This window comes from Lactuca virosa, chromosome 2, assembly GCF_052849685.1.
Source record: "Lactuca virosa cultivar CGN04683 chromosome 2, Lactuca_virosa_CGN04683_v6, whole genome shotgun sequence".
Lineage (NCBI taxonomy): Eukaryota > Viridiplantae > Streptophyta > Magnoliopsida > Asterales > Asteraceae > Lactuca > Lactuca virosa.
This window is the reverse complement of record NC_136427.1, coordinates 30,561,534-30,588,513: the sequence shown is the minus strand read 5'-3', so window position 1 is coordinate 30,588,513 and position 26,980 is coordinate 30,561,534. Positions and strand designations below refer to the sequence as shown.

The 26,980-nt window shown below is 37.6% G+C and overlaps 1 protein-coding gene across 1 annotated transcript; it reads left to right on the top strand.

The window, feature by feature from the left end:
- Nucleotides 1-18,656: 18,656 nt before the first annotated feature.
- LOC145158996 (uncharacterized) lies at nucleotides 18,657-22,958 on the top strand. The gene is made up of 6 exons (XM_079077887.1): nucleotides 18,657-18,988; nucleotides 19,653-19,852; nucleotides 20,055-20,195; nucleotides 20,285-20,365; nucleotides 21,597-21,721; nucleotides 22,667-22,958. Exons 1-6 carry the CDS (start codon nucleotides 18,760-18,762, stop codon nucleotides 22,713-22,715), a joined length of 825 nt encoding a protein of 274 aa, XP_078934013.1. The 5' UTR covers nucleotides 18,657-18,759; the 3' UTR covers nucleotides 22,716-22,958.
- The last annotated feature ends 4,022 nt before the right edge of the window (nucleotides 22,959-26,980 follow it).

Here is a 26,980-nt window from a genome sequence, read left to right as displayed (position 1 = left end):
GAGTCTGGACTTAGTTCCTAATTGTGGTTTTGACTCAGAGTTAGAGGCCGGTACGTAGCAACGACGTTTATAGGGGCTGTTCATCATCCGAGGTGAGTGTTCTCACTATACTTACCATGAGTGGTATCCTTGTGTTACTGAGATGTCTTATGTGCTTATTTGTGTATTGTGATATTCTGCATTATGTCTCTGTGATTTATGCTGAGTATTGTTATTATGAGTTACTGAGACCGGACCGGAGGGTCCAACGAGCTGTGAGACCAGAGGGTCCTCACTTAGACCGGACAAGAGGGTCTAACGAGCCATGGGACTGGAGGGTCCCACTGAGACACATAGACCGGTGGGTCTTACAGAGTTATAGCCTCGAGTGGCTAATGTGTTGTATGTAGTATTTTGGGGAACTCACTAAGCTTCGTGCTTACCGTGTTACGTGTTATGTGTTTCAGGTTTTTCTCAGGATCGCGGGAAGTCACCGACTCGATTGTACACACCAGAGAAAGAGTTATGTTTGAGGATCCTGGATTATTAATTAAACAATGTAGAGATGTGTTTTGTAAATTAACTAAATGAGATTTAGTGAAATGAGCTATGAGAATATTATGTTTTTAAAAAGAAAATTTTGTTTGGAAATTTACGGTGTTACAAGTTGGTATCAGAGCCTTGGTTTGAGGGATTCAGATGCACCTTCGGGTATATCTGGACTCAAACTGAGGAATTGATAAAAATTTTCAAAAGAAATGATTTTTCTAAACGAGCAAGAGTTTCTAAGAGAAAAACGAGAAGGAGCAGTGTGTACAATCAGCCAGAGCCCGAACGGTGATTTCCCAAAATACCCTTTCTTATTTGTGATATAAGTTATTATTGAGATATTAGTGATGCATGCTAGAAGATATGCTAGGTATTTCATATTCTAGGGCTAGAGTTGCCTGATTTGTGATGCCTTAGCCTAGGAACTTTGCTATCTGTGATGTGCTTTGAGTATGTGCGAAGTAAGAGTATCCAGCAGGAATCTTTTAGAGAGAGAGAGCTTTGAGTAGAGGACTAATATAGGACAGATACCTAGATGAGCATCGGAGGAGCCTACTAAGAGAGTAGTTAAATATCCGCGAGGGGGTAGAGTTGCTTGAGTTCGGTGACACCTTTTGATTGCGAGTAGAGCAAGTGGAGTTGTAACCTAGAGTGGTTTTACGTGTTGGTAGAGGTTATTTGATGCCCGAATGCTGCTTGCTTCGTGCTTTGTGGGACTCTTGATGATGGGAGTCAGCTACTAAGTGAATATGACGATATTCAGGAGGTAGATGGATGGCATCATAAGGAGTTCTTCAGCAGCTGATGGCAGAGAAGTGAGGGAACCTAGGAAGAGCCTAGGGAGAGCCCTTAGTCAGATGAGTATGCTGATAGAGGAGAGTATTCGCTGGAGAGCGACCATTTATAACGGGATTGGTGATCGGGAAGGTTGAGCAGAAACTTAGGAAATCTGGGACGATCCGTGTGGAAAGTATGGGTAGATGTGGCAGATAGTATGGGCCCGTACTACTGAAAGCAGAGGACCCATACTCGAAACAGGGAGAATTACAAAGGTTCTAAGTAGCAGATTGAGAAGAGAGATAACATGGTTCGAGTACCATGATTCGTAGCAGATTAAGAGGTGATCACATGGTTCGAGTACCATGATTTGTGGCGGTTAGTGCTTCTGGTTTTACCAGTTATCCCGTTGTGATTGATTAGACCGAGATCAGATGTGATAGCGTGTGGGGCCCGAGGGCCATGTCGAGCGAGTTTTAATGGAGCCTACCTTGAGAGGGAAATCGAGTTAGTTTCCGGGAGATTTATTGGTGAGATGCCAGTTGGAGTCGCAAGACGCAGGGATGAGTAGAGGTGATGCTTATTGGAGGATCGAGGTTTGAGACGAGCCATCGGCTGATGGATGAGACGTCACCTTCTGTGACAAGAGTTGCGCTGTCCCCGTTTCTGGGAGAAGCGAAGGAGATATCGAGTTTCCGGTTTCAGAGTTTGGAGGTAAACCCCGTGGGGTAGAATATGGTGGTGACCTTTTCATCAGAGTATTTGGGCAGGTTGTCTGCTGTGAGGTATTTCTTGTACCATGGAGTCATTAGTGGAGGCTGAGATGGAAGAGACCCAGGAAGGTGCCTTTATGAGTGTGGCATGCTTTTAGCAGTAGTTTCAAGAGGTTAAGAGGAATATATCGGGGCGGTGGCCCTCGCGATTATATTGTGTATCAGTTGTGAGAGTGAGGTCTTGTGCTTTGATGATGATTCCCATGTTGGGAGGCTGGTCGAGGAGTCAGAGATGAGGTGTGTGATAGTGCATTATTTTCGGACTGAGGATCAGGGTTATTTCGTAACAGTTGAGGTGTCCGGCGGTGTGTTAGTCTGAGGTTTCGAGATGATCAGAGGCAGTCAAGTTGGGGCATATGAGATTCTTGTCTGAGTTACGGGATATTTGGGGTCGCTTGGTTTCCATCGGGAAGATCATTGAGTGTTTGCGTAGTACGTTCCAAGAGTCAAGTGTGATGTACCTGGTGAATCAGTCCATGGAGTAAATTGTTGGTATGCCGACTGGTGATGGTTCGAACCCTGAGTAGGGGAGGACTGAGTATTTTATTAAGAGGATCAAAGATTTGTTCAGGTACTGTTAGAGAGCTGGTTAAGGAGATCTGCGGTGCAGACACAGGAAATATGGGTTATTGGTGGATGAAGCGAGGTGCAAGGTTTGCAAATTTTGAGTTCGAGGCGGTTGGGTCGCTGATTACAGGGTGTAATTGCTGAGATTTGTGGGTATCGGTATAGATTGTGATTTATACTCCAGGAGGGGCAGCAGTTGATTTGCCAACCAATTGCAGAGTTGGTATGAGTAGTTACGTATTGATGGTGATCATTAGAGGATGGAGCTTTGGATTTTTGTCAGCATGCTTCCAGTCGTTGACGATTTCTTTCGTGTCTCACATTGCGAGATGAGAATATTTCGAGGTTTCAAGTTGCGTAAGTGGAAGATCAGTGGTTGAGGCAAGACATCGTGAGATGTTGTGATGGTGTACCGAGGTACCCAAGTGATTTTATTGTTCCAGTGGGAACCCATCAGTTAATTGTCATCAGATTGGGACTGTCTAAGGGTGTATATGTGCTGAGAAAAGTGCCTTGCCTACGAGAACTTACATCAGGAGTGGTGGTGCATAAACTGATTGGGGGTGTGCACTTATCTATGTTGGGTTGTAGAGCACGAGTTAGTGAACTCAATGTAGTGATGACTTGATGATGAGATTATGAGGTGATAAGAGAGAGAGTGGATCCGAGTGGGGGTAATCACTCAGGGTTATCGGGGAAAAACCATGGAGTGAGCCCATGGCGAGTCAGTGAGTAAAAGAGTGTTGTAAGACTACGGGGAGTCGTAGCATCCATGAGTCAATGGGAGAAAGGGCATTGTGTGACTAGGGAGAGCCGCAACATACGTGAGTCAGAGAAAGAGTGTCGTGATACTGAGGGGAGCCGTGGTATTCACTAGTCAGCGAGAGAGTGTTGTGATAGTGCCGGGAGGGGGGGGGGCGTAGTATTCACTAGTTAAAGAGAGAGTGTTGAGATACTGCGGGGAGCCGTAGCATACTCGAGTCAGTGAGAGAGTGTCGCAAGACTACAGGGGAGACCATAACACTCAGTAGTCGATAAGGGTCTGTCCTTCTTCGGGGTCGGGAGTCCCTGCCGGATTCAAGTGCTTTTGGAGGAGATTGTTGTAGTTTATGGGGTCTATTCAGTGGTACTTCTCGGGTTTGGGATTCAATCTATGTGTTGATAAGGAGCGATTTCGAGGGCGAAATCTGATTCAAGTGGGGGAGAATTGTAACATCCTGTTTCAGATTGTCCGTGATTAGGGTTCGTGGGCTGCAAACCGGGCATGAGGAGGTCTCGGGGTTGCGACGAGTTGCTAGAAGCTTAGGGCATCTCGTCACCTTTCCGTGGGTTTGAGGTTCATGGGAATCAGGGTTATATCGAGGAAGCGATGGAAGTTTGAAGTTGTGGCAGGATAAGTCCCTTAATTGAGAAAGGTGGCAGCTGAGTACGCTGGGCGTACATATATGTACGCTTAGCGTGCTCATGTGCATGATTTTCAAGCGGAGCCACCTAGTACGCTGGGCGTACCAGAGGGTATGCTGGGCGTACTAGGCCCAGAGTGAAAACCCTAATTTAGGGTGAGTCCCCTATATAAAGGATATGATGGCCTCATTTCTGGCCACCATTCTCAGACATCAAACCCTAAGTGTCCCCTAACCCTCGTTTTAGAGCTTGTGAGTGCATTTGTGAGCCTTTGAGAGTGTTTGTGTGTTCTTGAAGAGAAGAGAAAGCTTTGGAGAAGAAGGAGTGGGAGTCCAAGCTTTTGGATCTGAGAAAATCTAAGTTGGGAGCTTCATATAGAGGTATAAAGCTTCAAACTTTACCACTCTTTTGTTATGTGCATCATAGATGAGACTTTTAGGGTTTTGTCCCAAAAAGGTGGATACTTTATGAGATCTTGAGTTCCAGAGACAAGGACCAACCCCTTTTGAGTATATTAGTGGTATAATGTCATAAAAATCCAATCTTGGTCGTTGGAATCAAGCCATGCATGTGTTATGAGCTTTTTGAGATAAGGGAGTGAGTGTTTTAGGTGTTTGTGACCTTTCCAGCCATGCAAAGGCTTAAAGTCACTGACTTTATGGAGTAAGAGCCATTAGGGAGTCCAGATCTGGGATTTGAGTTAATGTCTTAACTGATTAAGACTAAAGGAGTAGAGAGTGTGAATCTGGAGAGTACGCTGAGCGTAAATCCTGTACGCCCCGCGTACTTCCCCAGTGTCCCCGATGGCTAAATCTGGATTGTGAGTACGCTGAGCGTACCAAGGGGGTATGCCTCGCGTAACCTCACTGTGGACTTTTGGGCTAAGTCGCATTTTGGGCCTTGTGTGTTGGGCCTGGAGTTTGGGCTTGTTGCAATAGAGTATTGGACCAGAGGAATATATATATATTCATGATTGGGCCCTTGAGTTGGGCTTGCCATTTAGTTTTGAGAGTGGGCCTCGGGTGAGCCCATTTATTATTGGGCCTTGGTGGGCCCAATGAGTTTTAGGCTATTAATGGGCTAGTTAGTGGTCTTCCTTTAGACCTTATAACGCCCGTGTTTCTAGGCTAGGCATTAATGATGATGTAATAGTCTAGGCCAACCTTTGTAATTTGTTTTGAAATAATAAGAGGTATTATTTGATTATTATGTGTTTTATGCTTAATTGTTGTGATTTGATAAATTAAAGATAAAAATAAGCATTAAAATAAAATATTAGATAAACCCAATATCTATGAAGGAAGTTGTAGTGGTCGTGACAAGGATTCCGGATATATAAAGAATGCCGAAATCCGAGTTATAACGAAGAAGTTATGACATGTCGAAGTTTCGCGACAGAAACGATACGACACTACGTGACGTAAATAGTGAATTTACGATAGAACGATTTTTAGCCTTAGTGATCTAAACGAAAGTCGTAGAGTTCGTTAAACCAAGAGCGTGCATAAAAAGAACGCCCAAATCTGACTTCGTATGAGGAAGTTATGATTTTTCTAAGTTTCGGCTTAGCAGTAGACAGCTAAAATCTCGAATTTTAGATCGAGTGATTTTTAGCCGACACAACCTAAACGAGAATCAAAGGTCTCGTCAATAGTAGTACAACGGTAAAAAGACAGACGAAAACGGACGTCGGATGAAGAAGTTATGAATTTTTAACGGATTTTCATGTCCCGGTCCGTTAAAAATAATAATATTAAAAATAAATTCAAAATTAGTCGACGGAGTCTAAACGAAAGTTGTAGAGCATAATTTTACCTACGTGTGCATATAAAGAATGTTGAAAACGGAGCCCGTATGAGAAAGTTATGGATTTTAGAAGTTTGAGACACAAAATTCGAGAAAAATGCTAAAACCGAGGAATTTTGCATGGCTCAAGTTCGGCCACGTCACCTCGCCTGCGGAGCTGCCCCGTGTCCAATGCCGATGACTCATCTGAAGCAGCAGTCGACGCGTGTCACAACCCCTCGCACCCGAAGGTGCGGCCCAATTCGAGACCGCCACCTGCCCACGCCTCGCATCCGACGCCGGGTCTCGCATCTGCTCCTGCGTGTCCTCTTCTCGGCCGTCGATCCTCGGTCTCGCATACTATATAAGGGAGGGTGCGAACCCTCCCAGTTTTTGTTGGAATTTTGCATACTTTTTCACTCTAAATCCTATTTTAAGCCAATTTCAATCCCCGAAGCCCCGAGATCATACCCACACCCGAAACACGTTCCGGAGTGCCCGAAGACCCCGAGAAATTTATCTTTTTAGTTTGAAGCTCAACCCTCGCAAGGCCCAGTTTTTCATTAAAGCTCCTGGTTTCATCGGAAACGATCATTTTAAGAAACGAAGTGCTGCCCGATTATCGTTAAATAAAGTGAGTGTATAGTCACTTTCATCTTACACATAGATATGAAGTATTTTCTATAAAATACGTACTATGTGTAATTATATTGTTTGTTTATTTGAAATGAGTGTTGAATAGATATTTTATACAAGTTTTAAACTGTATATTTATTTTATCTACAAATATGTTGGGTAAAACATGGGTAGATGATATAGTTGATGTGTGTTAAAATGATGAGAGGCCTCGATGTTGTAGTTGTTGTTGTTGTTGTAGTCATCTAGCGGAGTATAGATGACAACCACAGACCTTTCTAGAAAGTCCAGTGGAACGCTAGCAGGTTCGCAACCTGTAGGTGTTGGTGCACTATATGTTCATTGGTGTACTCCATCCCCCTCATGGTTGCCTTATTTGACATAATTGCTGAGGAATCCCTAAAGCAGTGTTGTCACCCCGATGAAAATCCTTAGACTAGGTCCCTTATGATAGGTGTTTAGGGACGTAAAGTGAGGATAACGGGAATGGGTAATCAGGGTTATTGTTGGTTGATGAAATTAATAAATTTATTTTTGGTTGATGAATTTAATAAATTTATTATTATTTGTGGGTTGAAAACCCTATATGCTCACCAGGGTCCCAAGCCTGACCCACTCAACTTTTTATATTACAGGTAGTGGACCCAGAGCATAGTTGGATGACAACGAGGGATTTTTGGATTATAGGCCAGTAGTTGTAAATAACTGTTGTAAGGCTTATAATGTACTGTTTATGCTTTTGGTCTGTATTGGAACATGACATCCCGAGGTTTTGATATACAATGAAAATATATATTTCTTTAAGAAATGTTTTGATAAATTTTTATCATGTTTTGTTTTGGGGACAAATTCCGCAACATCTTTTAAAAAGATTTCTCTGATTTTATTTTAAAAGCATAAGCTAAATCGGTCTTTTCTGGCCGAGAAATTTGGGGATGTTACAGACCTAATGAGAGAGAGTCTGGACTTAGTTCCTAATTGGGTTAATTGTGGTTTTGACTCAGAGTTAGAGGCCGGTGCGTAGCAACGACGTTTATAGGGGTTGTTCATCATCCGAGGTGAGTGTTCTCACTATACTTACCATGAGTGGTATCCTTGTGTGACTGAGATGTCTTATGTGCTTATTTGTGTATTGTGATATTCTGCATTATGTCTCTGTGATTTATGTTGAGTATTGTTATTATGAGTTACTGAGACCGGACCGGAGGGTCCAACGAGCTGTGAGACCAGAGGGTCATCACTTAGACCGGACTAGAGGGTCCAACGAGCCATGGGACTGGAGGGTCCCACTGAGACACACAGACCGGAGGGTCTTATAGAGTTATAGCCTCGAGTGGCTAATGTGTTGTATGTGGTATTTTTGTAACACCCATAATCAGAAAGACCAAGAAAGGGAAGGAAAACTCTAAGTCAAGGGGGGTCAACTCGTCGAGTCCAGGGTGGAACTCGACGAGTCCGAGCGGGATCCGGGTCGAAGAGTAAGTAACCGACTCGGCGAGTCGGCAAGAGGACTCGACGAGTCTGGTCTGAAGAGGAAAACCCTAAATCCGGGACTTTGTGCACTATATAAACGTCTCATTCTCTCCCATAGGGTTCTCTATAGCCTCTCTTATCCAGAACACGAAACCCTAAGCCTCCATTTTAGCACATTCAAGCTTTCTTGCCATTTTGGGAGACTTGAAGGAAGGAGGAGGAAGGGAACCTTTGGTGATTCAAGGATTGGCTTTAGATCCAGAGTTGGTGTGACTTTTCAGACCCCTTGAGGTAATAAGCTGACCTTATTGCATTTAGATCTATCTTATGATTGAGATTTGGGCATTTTTGGGTATGGAGGAGGTTTATTTCGAGTTTGGAGTAGATCTGAGGTTGCTACCTCAGATCTAGGCTATTAAGGATCCAGAAAGCCATAAAGTTTATGCCAATAAGTTGTTGGTGAAGCCCCTTGGTCACAAAACCTAGCCCTAGAGTGTTTTAAGCCCATATCTCTTTGGTTTCATGTAAAGTTTGCAACTTTACGTGAGGAATAGACTTGGGAAGGGTGGATCTATGAGTTGGAACCCCTGCATGGCTCGAAAAGCCACTGTATGGATTAAGAACTGAAGCTACTCGGCGAGTCACATGGGTGGACTCGGCGAGTTGGATGAAGTTAGGCAGGAACTCGACGAGTTGGAAGAACAACTCGGCGAGTCTGTTGAATATTGCCATGGACTCGGCGAGTCTGTTCTTGGACTCGACGAGTCAGGTCGCAGAACCCCCAAACTTTTATGGTTAAGATACAGATCAGTGAGTTGAGTGGTGACTCAGTGAGTTGGACAGGAAGGGACTCAGAGATCGTTGAACTCGACGAGTCCTGGGGTGACTCGGCGAGTTGGGTCGTATTTTGAGAGCCTCTGAGTTTAAGGACTCGGCGAGTCTACGGGTTGACTCGGCGAGTCGAGTCAACTGGAAGGTTGACTTTGACCGGGACTTTGACTCTAACCAGAGTTGACTTAGTTTGACTTCTAGAGTTCAGTTTGGAACTAAGTGTTATATTGATATTGGTAGCTCGGGGAGCTAGTGGAGCAGCGGTTCGGAGAATTGCCGGTCAGCAGCAAGAGAGAGTTATCAGCAAGTTCAGCAGTGCAGGTGAGTTTCCCTTTGTGTGGATGGGTCTACGGCCACAATGCCGACCCATGTAGTTATGAGTAGGAAGACCCGGGGGTTAGCCCTAGGCACTGTTTGCTAGTATGGTATTCAGGACCAAGGTCCATTGATAGCGGGCGGGTGCCCAAGGAATGTTTTGTATGTTAGAGTATACTCGTTGTCTGTGTGATACTTGTATGTGCCTGGTAGGGAGGTGAGTGTGGGCGAGGTCCCGCATCTCACCAATAGCAGAGTGTGGACGGTGTTCCACATCTCATTAGCAGCAACACAGGGGCGAGGCCCAAGTTAGGGAAGAGTGAGCGTGGGCTGGGCCCGTATCTCACTGCCAGAAGGAGTGTGGATGGGGTTCCACGACTCATCAGTAGTAGGACAAGGGCGATGCCCAAGATAGGCGAGGCCTTAGAACAGGATTCAGTAGTATATGTTCAGTTATGTGTTGTGGTATGTTTATATGTTAGTATATGTTAACGGGCGGGGCCCAGAGGCAGGCGGGGCCTAAGAGAAACAGATATGTATCCGAGCGGGGCTCGAAGCCAGGCGGGGCCGTTGAAGCGGGCGAGGCCCGAGGTAGTGGGCGAGGCCCAAAGTAGCGGGCGTGGCCCAGCAATTGCAGTATGTGATTATGCAGGGTATGTGGTACGTTGGGGGAACTCACTAAGCTTCGTGCTTACGGTTTTCAGTCTTGGTTTCAGGTACTTCCGGTAGCGTAGGGAAGAGCTCAGGGTGATCGCATGGCACGCACCATTGATTAGACAGCCTGGGATGTTTTACTCTGATAATTAACAAGCGTTTTGGAAATGAAACTATGAATTGTCATATAAACCCTTTTTGTATGTTTGAATGACTTAACGCTATGAATTAGTAATGTTTTAGAAAAGAAATTTTTGGACTCGAATTTTGGGACGTTATAATTTTGGGGAACTCACTAAGCTTTGTGCTTACCGTGTTATGTGTTATGTGTTTCAGGTTTTTCTCAGGATCGCGGGAAGGCACCGACTCGATTGTACACACTAGAGAAAGAGTTATGTTTGAGGATCCTGGATTATTAATTAAACAATATAGAGATGCGTTTTGTAAATTAACTGTAACACCCCAAATCCAGCAGACTAAGAAAGGGAAGGAAAAACCTAAGGTAATGGGTCAACTCATTGAGTCCAAGGAAGAACTCGACGAGTCGGAGCACGTTGTCGTGTCAGGGGTTAAGTGACCGACTCGGCGAGTCGGCGGACCAACTCGGCAAGTCTGGTCTGGGGTGGGAAACCCTAAAATCGGGACTTGGTACCCTATTTAAACATCTCATTCTCATCCCATCAGCCTCATTTGTAGCCTCCACTATCCAGAGCCTAACCCACGAAACCTTAATGTTCTCTTTGAGTGTGTGAGCCATTATTGAAGGATTTAGAGTGTTCTTGAAGTCTAGAAGAAGAAGAAGGAGGTTGGAGGTTTAAGGAGAAGGTTGTAGATCCAGGAAGTTTGTTTCATCTTCATCAGTTTCTGGTAATCAAGTTCCTTTCTTGCCTTATGGTTTCATAGATCTCTTTATGGTCATTTTATGGGGTTTTGGTCCAAGATTGTTAGCTTTTGGGACTTGGACATTCAAAGCCAAGATCCTTTCAGATTTGATGTCCTTGAGGGTGAAGAAGGCATAAAGTTGCAACCTTTATGCGATTGAAGTCCCATACAAGCCCTAAGAGTGTTATGATGGTCCTTTTTAGCCCAAGAGCCCATGCATGAAAGGAAAGGTTGAAGCTTTGCATGTTTGCTGGGTGCTTAGGGTCCAGATCTTGGTTTCCCTGTATTGGTTTGGAGTAATAAGGGTTGTTGGACCTAAGAGTTATGTCTTAATAAACTAGGGTTTTGTCTAAACCCATTAAGAAGGACTAGAGGTGGGTAAAGTTGGAAACTTTACTCTCATGAGGTCATTTCCAGAGTACCTTTAAAGTTTTGGAGTTAGATCTGAAGTATGGGGGGCTTAATCCATTAAGATAGCCCAACAGACCAAGGAACCCGGCGAGTCCAGGGGAGGACTCGACGGATCGAAGCGGAATATCCCGAATTGATTCGCGTAAGAACTCGGCGAGTCAGAGGAATAAATAGGCGAGTTGACTCGGTTTATCACGAGTCAGAATAGCCAGGGAACTCGGCAAGTTAGGGGCTGACTCGACGAGTTGGATCGCAATTGAAGGATTTTGAGCTTTAGAACTCGACGAGTTGATGGAGCAACTCGGCGAGTCCAGTCAACCTGAAGTGTTGACTTTGACCATGGACCGTTAACTTTGACCTTGTCCAGAGTTGACTTAGTATGACTTTGAAGGGTGTTCTGGTCTAAGTGTTGTGTTGGTATTGGTAGCTCGGGGAGCTAGGGGAGCAGCAGTTCGGGAATTGTCAGATAGCAGCCAGAGGTGTTTCAGCTAGTCTTCAGCAGTGCGAGGTGAGTCTCCTCACTGTGTGCATGGGTCTACGGCCACAATGTCGACGCATTATGTTTATGCTTATGGTTATGTGAAGTAGGAAGACCCGGGGGTTAGCATTAGGCACTTATTGGGATATGTTCGGATTTAGATCCGTTACTGGGGTTAGCCCGATGCAGTTTATATGTTTCGGATTTCGGTCCGATGTCGGGTGGTACCCGAGGCAGTAGTGTATGTGTAGTTATACTTGTTGTCTTTGTGATACTTGTATGTGCCTGGTAGGAAGGTGAGTCGGGAGAGGTCCCGTATCTCATCATTAGCCGAGTATGGACGGGGTTCTGTATCTCATTAGTAGCAGAGCAGGGGCGAGGCCCGATTTAGTAGGGAGGTGAGTGTGGACGGGGGCCCGTATCTCACTATCAGCAGGAGCGTGGACGGGGTTCCATGACTCACCAGTAGCAGGACAGGGGAGGGGCCCAAGATAGGCGAGGCCTTAGATTAGTAGTACAATAGAGTATGTTTAGCTTTATGTTATGTGTTATGTTATATGTTTGCATATGTTTAGCGGGCGGGGCCCAGAGACAGGCGGGGCCTAAGAGAAACAGATCTGTACACCGAGCAGGGCTCGAAGCCAGGCGGGGCCTGGAGCAGGCGAGGCCTGTTGTCGGATGTATCCGAAGCCGGGCGGGCCCCGAGGTAGAGGGCGAGGCCCAGTACTTGCAGTATGTGGTTATGTATGTGGTATGTGGTAGGTTGGGGAACTCACTAAGCTTCGTGCTTACGATTTTCAATTTTGGTTTCAGGTACTTCCGGTAGCGGAGGGAAGAGCTCGGGATGATCGCATGGCACACACCAAAGAAGTTTAGCCTGGGATGTTTACTCTGATAAAATGAACAAGTGTTTTGAAAAGATACTCTGATTTGTTATATAACCATTTTAGTATGTTTGAAATAATTTGATACTATGATATAGTAATGTTTTAAAAAGAAATTTTTGGTCATGATTTTTGGGATGTTTCATTAACTAAATGAGATTTAGTGAAATGAGCTATGAGAATATTATGTTTTTAAAAAGAAAAATTTGTTTGGAAATTTATGGTGTTACAAGCTTCTAACGCTTCTAATTTCCTTCGACGAAACCTAGCATTATTATCGTTAAATTTTAGTCTAATATTTATTGCGACTAATTATTAGTCTAGATTCGTCATCAACTCAGAGTCCACATTCATGATCTATCAAGTAAGGAACAACCAGGTAGGATCATATCGGAGGTAGGGTCCGTTTGGTATACGAAGTATACTGTTTGGAAATCTCACTTTAAACACCTCACTAAATCACAGCCTAGACATCATTCCGGTAAGCAGATCAATCAGTATAAAGACTTTGAATCATTGATAAATATTATTTATAGGTTCATAATAACGATATTATATTTAAATATAAGCTATATTTAAAGTAGGGTAGGCGCATCTCACTTACAGCGAGTTTTGCTAAAAATCGGGCTTCGCTGAAGCAGAGTTTCTGAGCTGAAAGCTCTTCTTCTCAGAGCCTTCGGGCGCTCCAGGGCTTTCCTCTAGTGCCTTGAGGCTACTAGGGCTTTAGGAGGGTTTTTGGGGGTTTAGAGAGAGAGAGAGAGAGAGAGAGAGAGAGAGAGAGAGAGAAGTGGGTTTTGGTGTGAAGAATGAAGACACTCTCGCATGGTATTTATAGGATGAAATACAGCTGAACTCATCGAGTTGGGTGCCACATGTCACCATCTGGTGGCAAGACTTGGGGAGAAAGCAATGGCTCAGATCGCGCCACGTCACCTCCTTCGCAGCAGCACACTCCCGACTTCTAAACCCCGTAACTTTCACATACGAGCTCCGTTTTCGACGTTCTTTATATCCACGCGTAAGTATTGACAAGATCTACAACTCTCCTTTTGACTCCGTCGGCTAATTCTCGGCCGATTTTAAATTTAACAGTATGAGAAAATTATACTGTTAAATGACCATGTAAAATTCATAACTTCTACATTCGGACTTCGTTTTTGTCTGTCTTTTTATCGTTGAGCTCCTATTAAGGAGATCTTCAATTCTCATTTAGGTTGCGTTGGCCAAAAATCGATTGATCTATGATTCAAATTCCGGGCTGCACACTGCTATGCCAAATCTTAGAAAATTCATAACTTTCTCATACGCAGTCAGATTTGGACGTTCATTTTATGCACGCTCTCAGTTTAAAGTATACTAAAACTTTAATTTAGATCTCTAAGGCTAAAATGTAGTTTATCAAAAATTTACTTTTTACGTTACGCGGTGCTGTGCCGGTTTAGCCGTAAAACTTCGACAGGTCATAACTTCTTCGTTATAACTCGGATTTCAGCGTTCTTTATATGTACGGAACCCTTGTGACATACACTATAACTTGGTTAAGATTATTCCTTCTAAATAATCGCCCATCAAAAAGTCATTTTTGACGCTCATTGTTTCTAAATTGACTAGCCCGAATCTGCGGGCGTTACACGGACCCAAAATATGCAATTGTCTCTAGTTTTTACTCCACCTTATGGATGATTTGGAAAGAGCGGAATGTTAGCATTTTCATATCCGGAAGACGAGTAAGAATTCTTATTGCGGATGATGCTTGTCTTAGAACATTTAATTGGCTTAAGAATAGATCCAAATTATGTAAGATGGATATTGATGTATGTCTCCTATTTCAAACATTTTGTAATTTGACTTGAGCTACTCACTTAATATCTTTTCATTTATGCTAATGTTATTTGTGTGTCATTAAGAAAAGCTAAATGAAGCCACAAATATGTATTCGAGAGAAAAACACATTTGATTCTTTGATTGCCGATAAGAAGGTGAGAGAGGTGGGAGGATGATGTGTTAGATGTTCCATAGAGAAAAGGTAGAGGTTGCATTTTTTAGGTTAGGCGAAGATGATATTCTACATAAATGAATGGAAACTATATGGCTATTTAACATGGAAAAGTATCTTTTTTTTTTTTTTTTTTTTTTTTTTTTATGTCTTCTCATAAAAAATAAACAAATAAAATATGTTAGTTTGACATTTCAGTATAATGAAATACATTAAGTTTGGTTGGTTTTTATCTAGCTTTTATTTTTACGTAAACTTAAAATGAGAATTCATCGAATATTCAAACATCTTAGATATGTCAATGCTAACTATCTCATAAAAAAGGTAGTGTTTGTTTTTTGTCTGCAGATCTGCGTGGCCTAATATAAGAAACTGACTCAGTTTTTATATTATAAAAAAATCCCAAAGCATAGTAAGACTAAGCAGGAGAATTGCGCCGCGCAGACCACGCGCAGACATTAGCCATCGCAGACTGTTTGTTTTTTTGAAGACTGCAGACCTAAAAATGTCTGCGCGCCCTCTTCTTGGCGCAGATGTGGACCAGAGTCTTCTAACATCTTCAAACATCTTCTAGCCTAAAAAAACATATATATCTTTATTTTTTTTAAGCTTTTTTTTTAATTTATATTTTTTCCAACTTTATTAATGATAAACAATTTGAAAAAAAAATTACAAAACTTAAAAAAAAACGTTCGACGATACAAACATGATATTTTTGAGAAATTTATAAATAAAAATTTATTACAATAATAATCGTTGAAGTTGTTTATATAAATATGAAAAAAAATCGTAATATATTCTTATATTTTTTTGCCAAATTTTGTAAAACATTATTTAATACAGTATCGTCAATTTCTCGAGAAAATATTTATGGTACATTTTTAATGGATTTAATTGAAAAAATCGAAGTTTATTTCCATCCATTTATGTATCAAATTCTTTGATCACTAATTATAATGTTTAGTTATAACTTTGCAACAAAAGTTGTTGGTTTTTATCAAATATATATGTTAATTCATACCATTTTTTTTTATATTTATAGAATAATACATAAAAGTTGATCTAGATTCATTAATTATTTATAACAAAATCATAAAAATATTAAAAAAATCACTTTGAAGTTTAAAAAAATTCAATTTATTTAGATTTCAGTTTAATTTAGTAGCCCGCAGATGTTAAAAAAACAAACAGTCTTCTTTTTTCAGACTGAAGACGTTTGGTCCACCTCTTCTACTGCAGAGGTCTACCGATGTTGTCCACAGACTACATACATTTTGCCTCAGAAAAAACAAACATCACCTAAGTGGCTGGTTAATATCCCACCTAAAACTAGCTGTTAAATGTATATTAATTGAGTGATATTTCGACATATTCACGTTTACTTAAATACCATTTATAATTATAAGTATTGATAAAAAAATTGCTAAGCATGGTATTGTAGTGTCAAAGTCAGATGGTACACGGTAACATGGGGTGTCGGTTACGATCATTTAAACATGAATCTTACATGCAACGAAGTAGGTTTACACATAATTATGTTACATAAGTTTCTACACTTGGAACCAAAACAAGTAAACTATTTTTTATTTAAAAACGAGATTTATAAAATTTACTTTCAATTAGTATGAAGCTATGAATTATGTCGTGTACATATCACATCAATATATTTAGTATGAAGTAGGTTTACACATAGTTATGTTACATCAGTTTCTACACTTGGAACCAAAACAAGTAAATTATTTTTTATTTAAAATGAGATTTATAAAAATTACTTTCGGTTGGTATGTAGCTATAAATTATTTCATGTACATACCACATCTATTTATTTTGCATCCTTAAATAAAAAAGAGGCAATTAGACGGGGAAGTGATTCGTATAATATTATTTTTTTCGTATATAACAATTTATGTTTCATAAGATCGTATAATATATTATTTTAAACCTAAATAGTTATGCAGAGTAAACTATAATGGACAATCGACTCTCAATTTGATAACATTAACCCTATGATTGTGAATTATGCATCCAAACCGAAACAAAAATATTAACTACAACAACCGAGAGAAAACTAGTTTGGTTATTTTTATTTTAAAAATATATTTTTTTTGCTTGGTTTAGCTTTTGTAATAAAACCGAAAATATAAATGCGCAATTAAAGTAGAAGAATAATAAAATAACAGTTAAAATTCACAAATAATTGTTTCGAGGGTTACTGATATTTTATGTTAAATTATCTCATTAAATACGATATAAAATAATATAATTGATATTGCTAGAATATAGTAAGTGTATTATTGAAAAATATTTGTATTTAAATGTGAATTTTGTGTTTTCATATTCTTTTGTTAAATATAAAACAATCATTTTAAACACGTTGTGAAGTTAAAAAGCTTTAACGCTTTTTCTGCTATTCACATGTTAGTTAACTTGTAAAATACGTGAAATGTAGAGACATGTCATCACATTTACATAATAATAGGGCCCAATCTTGTAATCTATTGTATTCGTATATTTCAAATATTCCCTAAATATCATTTATATAACACTTTATTTGACAATATTTAATAAAAAAACGGGAATAAGTTCATATAATCCACATATTAATTTCTATATACTATCAAATTGATCAAATTTTAACTTAAATAAAGAGTTTTAATGTTTGAAATATTTATTTAAATTTAAAAATTTGCTCAACAATCAAATTTTCTGAGTTTGTAGTTTTTAGGTTTTTAAAAAAATGAACTAAAAAAAGGTTTTGTTCAACGTAAGAATTTAAAGTTTCATCTTAAACATAAATTTTTTAATTCAAAAAATGTATTTTACATATTTTAAAAACTTATTTTTTTTCCAACAGTTATAATTAAAATAAAAGCTACAATTTCCAATTTATAATTATTAGCTACCAATTTTAACTTTCAACTACCAAATAATATTGTCAAACTTACCATAAATGTATTTATAGCTGATCAAATTCAAGATGTTCAGATTAAAATTAGAATTATGAAAACACATGCTCATCAACGAGCTTTTAGTTTTTATGAAAAAATAAAAATAGTTTCAGTTTAGAGTATGAGTTTAAAACTATTATTTTAAACAAATATTTAATGCCAATTTACACATTGTAAAAGTTCATAGTTTTTTTGTCAAACCATTTGAGTTGTGGTGACTTGATAATAGGGATGAGCAGTTTGTACCAAATCCCGCTCTAGTACCGGTACTGTACCAGAACCGGTACCGAACCGTACCAAATTTAAAAATATAGGACGGTACCTGGTACTCCAAATTCACAAAATTCGGGATTCGGTACGACCGGTACCGGTACTAGTACCGAAAACCGGTACCATTCCCGGTACACCTACCGATGATGTTAATTCGGTTCGGTATTTGGGATTGACTTTTAATTAAATTCGATTTTTGGGAAATAATAAAAGGTACGAGTCGGTCCCGGTTCCGTTTCCACGTTCATCCCTACTTGGTAATGTATGTGGAAGATATAGTGTATAAAATACTGACTCATGTTCAAATCTTGACACTACTCAACCCTTGTGGTCATGAAGGTTCGTCTGCAGTGACTCAAGTGCATGAGACAAAAGCCTCATGTTTACAACAGGGGATTGGTCGGTAAACAAAAACTGTCCCGAAACCTTCGTTAGAAAAGTTCTCTTTCCAAAAAAAATATTTCTATACAAATAAAACTACAACTTTAACCTATTTGATTCTAGTTTTTACAACTTCAACTTCAAGTTAATATCTTCCAAGTACCATATCATAAACAAACATACCAGAATCACTTAAAAAACACAACTTATTAAAGTATCAACATGGATCTAATCTTAAACTAAATTTGATTCATAAAACCAATAATTCGTCTTTGATTTCTGGTTTGAAAAGTAAGCTAACATATCAATCAACTATCTCACTGTAACTTGTAAAAATAACCTATAAATTAGTTTTTTGAAAGCTACCCAGACTAACATTTAAAAAATCTTATTGAACTTTTTTTTTTTATATTTCTCCAAAATAAAATCTTTATTAATTTGTCTTTTCTATAAAGCTTTTCATCTAATCTATTAAATTTATAATTCTTACAAAACTTTTAAATTGTAATATAAGTACCCTTATTTCTACATATATGATCAAAATTTAGAATTTATTTGATACATCCAAAAAGATATTTTACATGAAATGAATCCCGTAAATCAAGGCATTAAAAAGTTACCGGACAGTTTTGGAAGATAGAAAAAACACAAACATTTCCCAAACTTACCGACCACAAAACCCTTATAGATCATGGATGTTACGCGGCTTTACGCCAATTTCTAGAGAGAGAAAACGTTAGATTTTAGAGAGAGAAAGAGAAAGACGATGTCGATGAAGGGTTCCAAACGGCCGATCCAGGTGGTCCGGACATGGGTACGTAGGCAACCGCCGAAGGTGAAGGTGTTCCTTGCATTTATCTGCGCCATCGCCGCCCTCGTCTTTATCCGTATGGTGGTTTACGATCACGATAGCCTCTTCATTGCCGCCGAGGCTGTCCATGCTCTCGGAATCTCTGTTCTTATTTATAAACTCGCCACCGAGAAAACTTGCGCCGGTAAAATCATACATTCGCCCAATTTTGCTTCCTCTGCCGTTATAATTTCTCAATTTCCCCTTTTGCATGCATCACTGCTCCAATCGGTTTGTTGACGGCGATCAGTTTATGCAAATTATCATTTTTTTTTCGTTGAATGTGTTATTTTTGGATTCTCATTGAAGGTTTTGTCAAAATTGAACTGAATCAATAGAAATTGTCAAAATTGCATGTCGAAATTTTACTGTATACATGTGATTTCTACTCATTTCTTCCCGAAAGAGCTGCGCTTCGATGTTGTAAAGTTCAAATGGGTTTAATACATACGTCCAGGCGTTTAAATCTCTAACCCAATACTCTCGAAAAACAGATTAAAATGGAATCTAGTCAACTATTTCATCACCTACAATGTTAAACCTGTACGATTTTTTTTCTTTTGACCAAAAGTTTAGAATCCACAAAATTTGTCGCATTGCAAATGACCAGGGCTGATTTCTAACGATCGAAACTCATTTTCTTTCATAGAATTCGAAGATTGTTTTAACCTAATATTTTACTTTCTTTAATTGATTATCTTTGTGGTACGCTTGATTATTTGATTGGTTGAGGATCATGTCGTCTAATTTTTATCAAATTTCAATCAAGAATATCTAATCACTACTCTTAATTGGTGGATTCATTTCAGGTCTTTCACTAAAATCACAAGAACTCACAGCAATTTTCTTAGGTTCTAGACTCTACTGCAGTTTTGTAATGGAATATGATGTGCACACTTTGCTAGATTTGGCTACATTAGCAACCACCATTTGGGTTGTTTATATGATGCGTTTTAACCTAAATGCAAGTTACATGCATGAAAAAGACAACGCCCCAAATTATTATATTGTAAGTTATCACAAATCTCATAACTCTTTTATTCTTTCTTGTTTCCATTTGGAAGTTATAAAGTGTGAGAGTTTCAGTTCCAATGTAGGTGATTCCTTGTAGAATATAACCCTTTTGTAGAATCTTTTGAACACATTGGATTTATAATTAATTAACCAACTTATACCGATTAAATTGTTTGTATTTGATGATTTGAATGTAGGTGATACCTTGTGCTATATTGTCTTTAGTGATTCATCCTACAACACAACATCACATTATAAACAGGATTCTTTGGGCTTTTTGTGTTTATCTTGAAGCTGTTTCAGTGCTTCCACAACTTCGTGTTATGCAGAATACCAAGGTCTGTAATTTAATAAATATTTTTATAAATTATGAATATGGTATGAAAAGTTAAATTATAAGTCTACTTACTTGATTTTATTTGTTTAGATTGTTGAACCATTCACAGCACATTATGTGTTTGCTTTAGGAGTTGCAAGGTTTCTAAGCTGTGCACATTGGATTCTTCAGGTATATTAATTAATGTCTATATTTTTTTATTTTTAAACTTTCCATGACACATAATACAATAATTGGTAAAGAATTCTTCATTGGTAAATACATTATGCACCCAAAAAGAGTTTTCTGTGTGTTTATTTTCTGGAAGATGTGTTTTTTTGCAACTTTAATAGATGCTTGGTATAATGGAATAAGAGGAAGGAATTGAAAGGTTTATTCTACTCGAGTGAAAAAAGTCTTTTGTTTTTTCTTATGGAATAGAATGAAACATTCTTGAATGAATCAGATTCCTTCCATTTTGTTTCATTCCATCATGGAATAAGTTAAATAATTGAGTAAATTACACGAATGGTCCCTATGGTTTAGGGTAATTTGCACATTTGGTCCTTAACTTATTTTTTTAACTCGAAACGTCCCTACTGTTTGTTTTTGTTACGTGCTTGGTCCCTGTCTTACCTAAAAAGACTATTTTGCCCTTGATTTTTTAATTTATATAAATAAACATACCCCCAACCCCACCCCACCCCCTCACCTTACCTTACCTACCCCACCATTTTTCCCTATTTAAATAATAGTCTTTTTAGGTAAGACAGGGACCAAATGCGTAACAAAAACAAAAAGTAGGGACCTTCCGAGTTAAAAAAAAAAGTTAGGGACCAAGAGTGCAAATTACCCCAAACCATAGGGACCATTCGTGTAATTTACTCTAAAAATTGCAATATAACCCATTCTTATATATATGTAGTCATAATCTTATTTTGGTTTAATGAACTTGTATTATGTTTAATTTGTTATTATTATAAATAAAAAATTCCTTAAGTATACTAAATTATATTTAAATTTAAATAACTTAAAGAGTAGAGATAAAACTATTCATTGTTTTTGCATATAAAATAAAAAACTCATGAAAATTTATTCCACTGCAACAAGCTTAGCCAATCATTATTGATCATATCCAAACATTCCATTATGGTAGTGTTTGGTAATGATGGAATTAGAAAAGGAATGGAATGGAATGGTTGATTCCATTGAAATAAATAAAAAAATGTTGTTTGTTTTCCAAATAAAATAGAATGAACAGACCATCCATGAAGGAATCAGATTCCTTCATGTACGGTCCTTTCTATTCAATCAAACAAAACAACCAACTTTTTTTTATTCATTTCAACGGAATCAACCATTCCATTCCTTCTCTGATTTCACAATGGAATGGCTGATTCCATTCCATCCAAATTGTAAACAGGTGTTGGATACTAGAGGACGGTTGTTGACAGCTTTAGGATACGGATTATGGCCGTCGATGGTTCTTCTTTCTGAAATTGTCCAAACATTTATACTTGCTGATTTCTGCTATTACTATGTTCAAAGGTTATCCATATTTTCTCCTTTCATTTTTTTTTTAATTTACATTTTGTCACAATTTTGTTATATATATATATATATATATATATATATATATATATATAAAGATTTGGGTTAATCTCATAAAAGAACTTATATTTTGTGTTTTTTCTGGATTAAACCTCATATTTATTTTTTGCCTGAAAAGAAACTTGTGTTTTTTCTCATTTTTCAGAAAAAGCCCTGAAGTTAAAAAAAAAATTCCGAAAAAAACCCTCAACCTTCTAAATGCTTCCAAATAAACCCTGGACTTTTTTAGTTTTTCTCGAAAAACCCTCACATTTTACAACTGTTTTTGAAAAAAAAATGACTAAAAAGGTCAAATCGGAAAAAATGAAGTTGAGATTTAATCTGGAAAAAACACAAAATATAAGGTCTTTTATGAGATTAACCCATTTTTTATTTACATTTTGTGACAACTTTATTTTATATATTTGGATTAATCTCATAAAAAACCTTATATTTTTTGTTTTTTCCAGATTAGACCAGATTTAATCCGATAAAACCCTCACATTTTAAAACTTTTTTGGAAAAAAAGGGTTAATCTTATAAAAGACCTTATACTGTGTTTTTTCATGATTAAACCTCAAATTTATTTTTTCCCTGAAAAAGACCTTGTATTTTTTTTATTTTATTTTTTTCCCGATATGGTCCGTTTAGTCATTTTTTCCAAAAAAAAATTGTAAAATGTGAGGGTTTTTTCGAGAAAAATTTAAAAAGTTGGGTTATTTGGAAGCATTTAGAAGGTTGAGGGTTTTTTTTCAAAAAATATGAAAAAAAATAAAAAATCCTTTTCAAGCAACAAATAAATTTGAGGTTTAATCATGAAAAACACAAAATATAAGGTCCTTTTTAGATTAATCCAAAAAAAAAAAACACATAATATATTTTTCATCTTCTTTTTCTTTGCAGTGTTATGGGTGGGCAACTTGTGTTACGTCTTCCTTCTGGAGTAGTGTGAGTTGAAAGATGGCAAAGTTGATTTGACTAAAATGCCCTTATAACAGAGATAGTAAGCATTAAGCAACATCTTTTTTTCTTCTTTTTTCTTTTTTACTTTTTTTTTTTTTTTTTGCATGCATCTCCTTTAGGTTACCATAATGATCATTACCCCTATTAACTTATTGTAAAGTTTCTTTTTATTTATTTTAATTTGTAGAGTTTTGGGAGTTATAATTTCTTTGCAAAGTCTTTTAATTGTTTATTTCTTCATATAATTGCATTGTTTTTTTGGAAAGTTTATCCAATCATATTAAACTATTTTCTCTTGCTATAATTAGATTATGTCATAATGAGGAAAAAATTGAAAGTAAAATATAAATCGTGAATAAGAAAAAAGAAGTGAAAATACAAATCAGTAATAAATAGAAATGAAAGTAAGAGGCTATTTCTTGCTTTTAGTTTTTCAGTTTTATTAATATAAAGAAAGAAGAAGAAAATATAGGTGTGTTGCTATAATGATTTGCTAGTTTTGTTTTTCAGTTTTATTAATGTAAAGAAGAAAAAAATATCAGTATGTAAAATTGTGCATATTGGTAACAAAATATAAATGTGTTGCTACGAGTAAAAAAATTAAATGTATGAATTTTTTGATAAAAGAAACTATCTGAAAAGAAATGTAAGTATTTATTTAGATGATTTTTTAAAATATGTTGTGAATTTTGATAAAAAGTAATCTGCATTGTTTATATTGGCAAATGAGTAAATTACGTATTTATTTCTCTTGAAAAAACATTGAAATATGTCTTTGAACTCATGATTTATTTTGTTAAACACAACTGATTTACATCGAAAATGAAGCATGAAAAACTCATCTTTGAAAGTTGATAGAAATAAGTTAACAGTAGTAATAGCATTTGAAATTACAATCTTAGGATTTTAGTATGATAGTTGTTTTGTGCAAAATTCTAAAACAAATCGTGTATGTGGGTTGAATGATTTATTCAAGCAAAATTTATGATAGAATTAATCATTTTTTAAATGGGCGTGTGTTTGGGTTTTGCTTATTTAAAATAATTTATGATTTTTCTTAGTAAAATTAACTATTTATCCGGTGTCAAACGAAGATAAAAAAAAAAAGTGTTTGGTTTAGTTTAGCCGGTGGCAAAATGTAATAAGCTAATGAGTTATTTTTTTTAACACTTAGCAATTGGTGCTTATGTGTGTAATTAGGAAATTACTTATCAAAAACTCTTTAAATAAGGAATAAGTAATTTATCAAAAACTACTTATTCAAGTCACATTGGGATGGAATATAGTTTGTGTTTCTGGCCTGTCGGGATGATGTTTGTCCATTAGGCCGGACGGTATGGGGAGCGGGGAGGACCGCGGGAAGTGTCCCGCATGGAGGAACACCGCACCGGCGGTGCGGGAAGGGAGGCGCGGGAAAGAGGTGGGGGGAGGGGGTGCCGCACTCTCTCTCCTAATTCTATTGGGCAGTTTTTTTTTTTTTTTTTATAATAATATTTATAAAATTATATACTACTAAAAAAACATAAAAAATATATCAAAATTCATGGTTTTTAATTCCCTACAAAATGAGTATAATATATGTATGAAATATATTTAAAAAAAAATAAAAAAAAATAGTGAGGGGAGCTTCCAACCCATTACTTGGGTTTTAGGTGAGGGAAAGGAATGTGAGGAAAATGGTGGTGTGGCCCACAAAAAGTGAGGGAAACACCCCTCCCATACCCTCCAGTCTTATTAGTGGTCTAACCATCATCAAATTGTCAAAATCTCCCAATTGGACGGGGTTGCAAATGGCTCACAGTTTCCTAAGACCGGAGGGTATGGGTGGAGAGTTTCCCTCACTTTTTGTGAGCAACACCACCATTTCCCTCACTTTTCTTTCCATCACCTAAAACCTAAGGAATGAGTGGGAAGCTCCCCTCACTATTTTTTTATTTTTTTAATAAAATATATTTCATACATATATTATACTCATTTTGTAGGGAATTAAAAACCATGAACTTTGATATATTCTTTATATTTTTTTACTAGGTATATAATTTTATAAATATTAAAAAAGATAAAAAAAAGAAAAATTGGCCAATAGAATGAAGAGAGAGAGTGCGGCACCCCCTCCCCCCACCTCTTTCCCGCGCCTCCCTTCCCGCACCACCGGCGCGGTGCTCCTCCATGCGGGACACTTCCCGCGGCCCTCCCCGCTCCCCATACCGTCCGGCCTAATAGGTGTCGCTCGATGTCTCGGCATAGTAAACTTTTATAGTATACTACACACATTCTTCACTCTTGTTGATCGTTAGCACTCTTATGAGATGGCAACATGGTATGTCATCTAATTACCAATGCATATATGTATATGTATTTTTTTTGTTTTCTTTTTAAATAAACTGTCATTTATTTTTGAAGTCTTTAACCTGGAATTTATTGTTTGAGAAGACTGTTTGGTTACTACCGACATTTTTATTTTCTTTTACAATGTTTTCGGCCCATAGGGTCAGTGTTGTTACTGCCGCTACGAGCAGTAACCTTTGACACAATTAAGATAAAATATCCTAAAGCATAGTCATTTATATAACATATTAATACCTGTAAAAATTATGCCTTTCAAAAGTCCAATGCTACATTGTTGCGCGGAAAAAGTAAATTAGCATCAACACTGGCATCCTTCTTTCATATCACGATAATGAATTTATCAACTCTAGGATTTGCAAGCATCCAAAAACAATGAATTAAGTGTCACTCCTTCAATATCTAGATGCTATGTTGGAAAACAAATTAACACCACATATTTCGTTATGGGCACCAAGAAAAATGTTGGTAATGGATGTTGCTATTGATGGATCCCTATCAAAATATGAATGTAAGAACCTCTAAATTGCTTGCAATTGTGCAGTTCTGAAGGAACCATGACCAAGAATTTGTACACTCACTTTTGCATATGCCGTATGCAATCGGTACTATTTGGTTTTGTAAATTCATCACAACTGCAAGTAACATGATACCCTTAAAGTTGCCCTTTAGGTTGGCAACATCTACTACCATGGTCAACCTACAACAATTGATAAAAGAACATACCTACAAAACACTGGAAATTTATTTAAAATTACTTATTCATGTCGGTACATCCAAAATCCAAAAGTAATAATAAAAGTAGTAATACTTACTGAGCAACTAAGTGAGATATATAGGAACTCAAACCAATCATCATCAGTTGTTTAATATGTGTCACCGTGGTGGTATTTTGTTTTACCAAGCTGTAGAAATAAGTGGGAGAGTTTGGTAAATGAATTCTCTTTGGTACCCCTTAACAATATTAGTACATGTTTCGCCCACCCAGCTTGTTGGTATGTGATATTAATTTTGTACTTTGAATTCATATTGTTAGTGTGTCCCATATCGGTGTGACACGGTCCTTTATATATATATATATATATATATATATATATATATATGTGTGTGTGTGTGTGTGTGTGTGTGTGTGTGTGTGTCTCCCCTCCCTCCACAATGGTTCTTTTGGAAAGTAATCAAGGATTTACATATATGACATCCTGGAATTTAGGTCTAAAACTGTAGACAGTCAATTCACCGCGAACCTCTTTGTAATTTGACCTATTGAATTTTAGTGCATCTTTTGGGAAAAAAAATAGTGTCATTACAACTATTATAAGATATGAAATGGTAGCTTACTTCAGTTTGTGGAAAATCTCAAACGAATCAAACAGCTCAAATTGCAACCCTAGTTAATACGCATGAAAAACTGAAAATTCATATTAAGCAGCTGTCAGCGAAGCAACCATTTTAGTCTCGTAGAACATGCTCCCGTATTTCCAAAAATATAAAGGAATTTCAAAACGGAGTTTGTATACAAAAGATACGACAATTATAAGGAAAAAAACCAGTATACCACTGATTTTCTTTAAGTTGCTAAAACTGTTTCTATCTGTTGAGGCACTTGCACACCTCATATGGAAATCTCGAGAGCGATTTTGGACTCAGAATATGATCTAATATTTAATTCCATACTCGAAATATTTTTAGTAAAAATATTTACAAAAGTCGAAAAATCGGACGTTTTGGGTCATTTAATCGTAATTCTTTAAACGCAATTTCCCGGAGTTCTACACCTCAAAAAACTAATCCGTTTGGGTTTTTGGAATCCTTGAACTCTACTCTATCATACGACACTTTCGAAAAAAATATTACGTGTCGGGATTTGGGAACACAAACCTAGGTGTGTTTTTAGGACTTTTGGAGAGC

Excerpts from the sequence above, each read along its gene's own strand:
- LOC145158996 (XM_079077887.1), top strand. The coding sequence starts at position 18,760 with ATGTCGATGAAGGGTTCCAAACGGCCGATCCAGGTGGTCCGGACATGG. Across the intron at positions 20,366-21,596 it reads GTGCACATTGGATTCTTCAG|GTGTTGGATACTAGAGGACG; the intron begins GTATATTAATTA and ends AATTGTAAACAG. Across the intron at positions 21,722-22,666 it reads TGCTATTACTATGTTCAAAG|TGTTATGGGTGGGCAACTTG; the intron begins GTTATCCATATT and ends TTTTCTTTGCAG.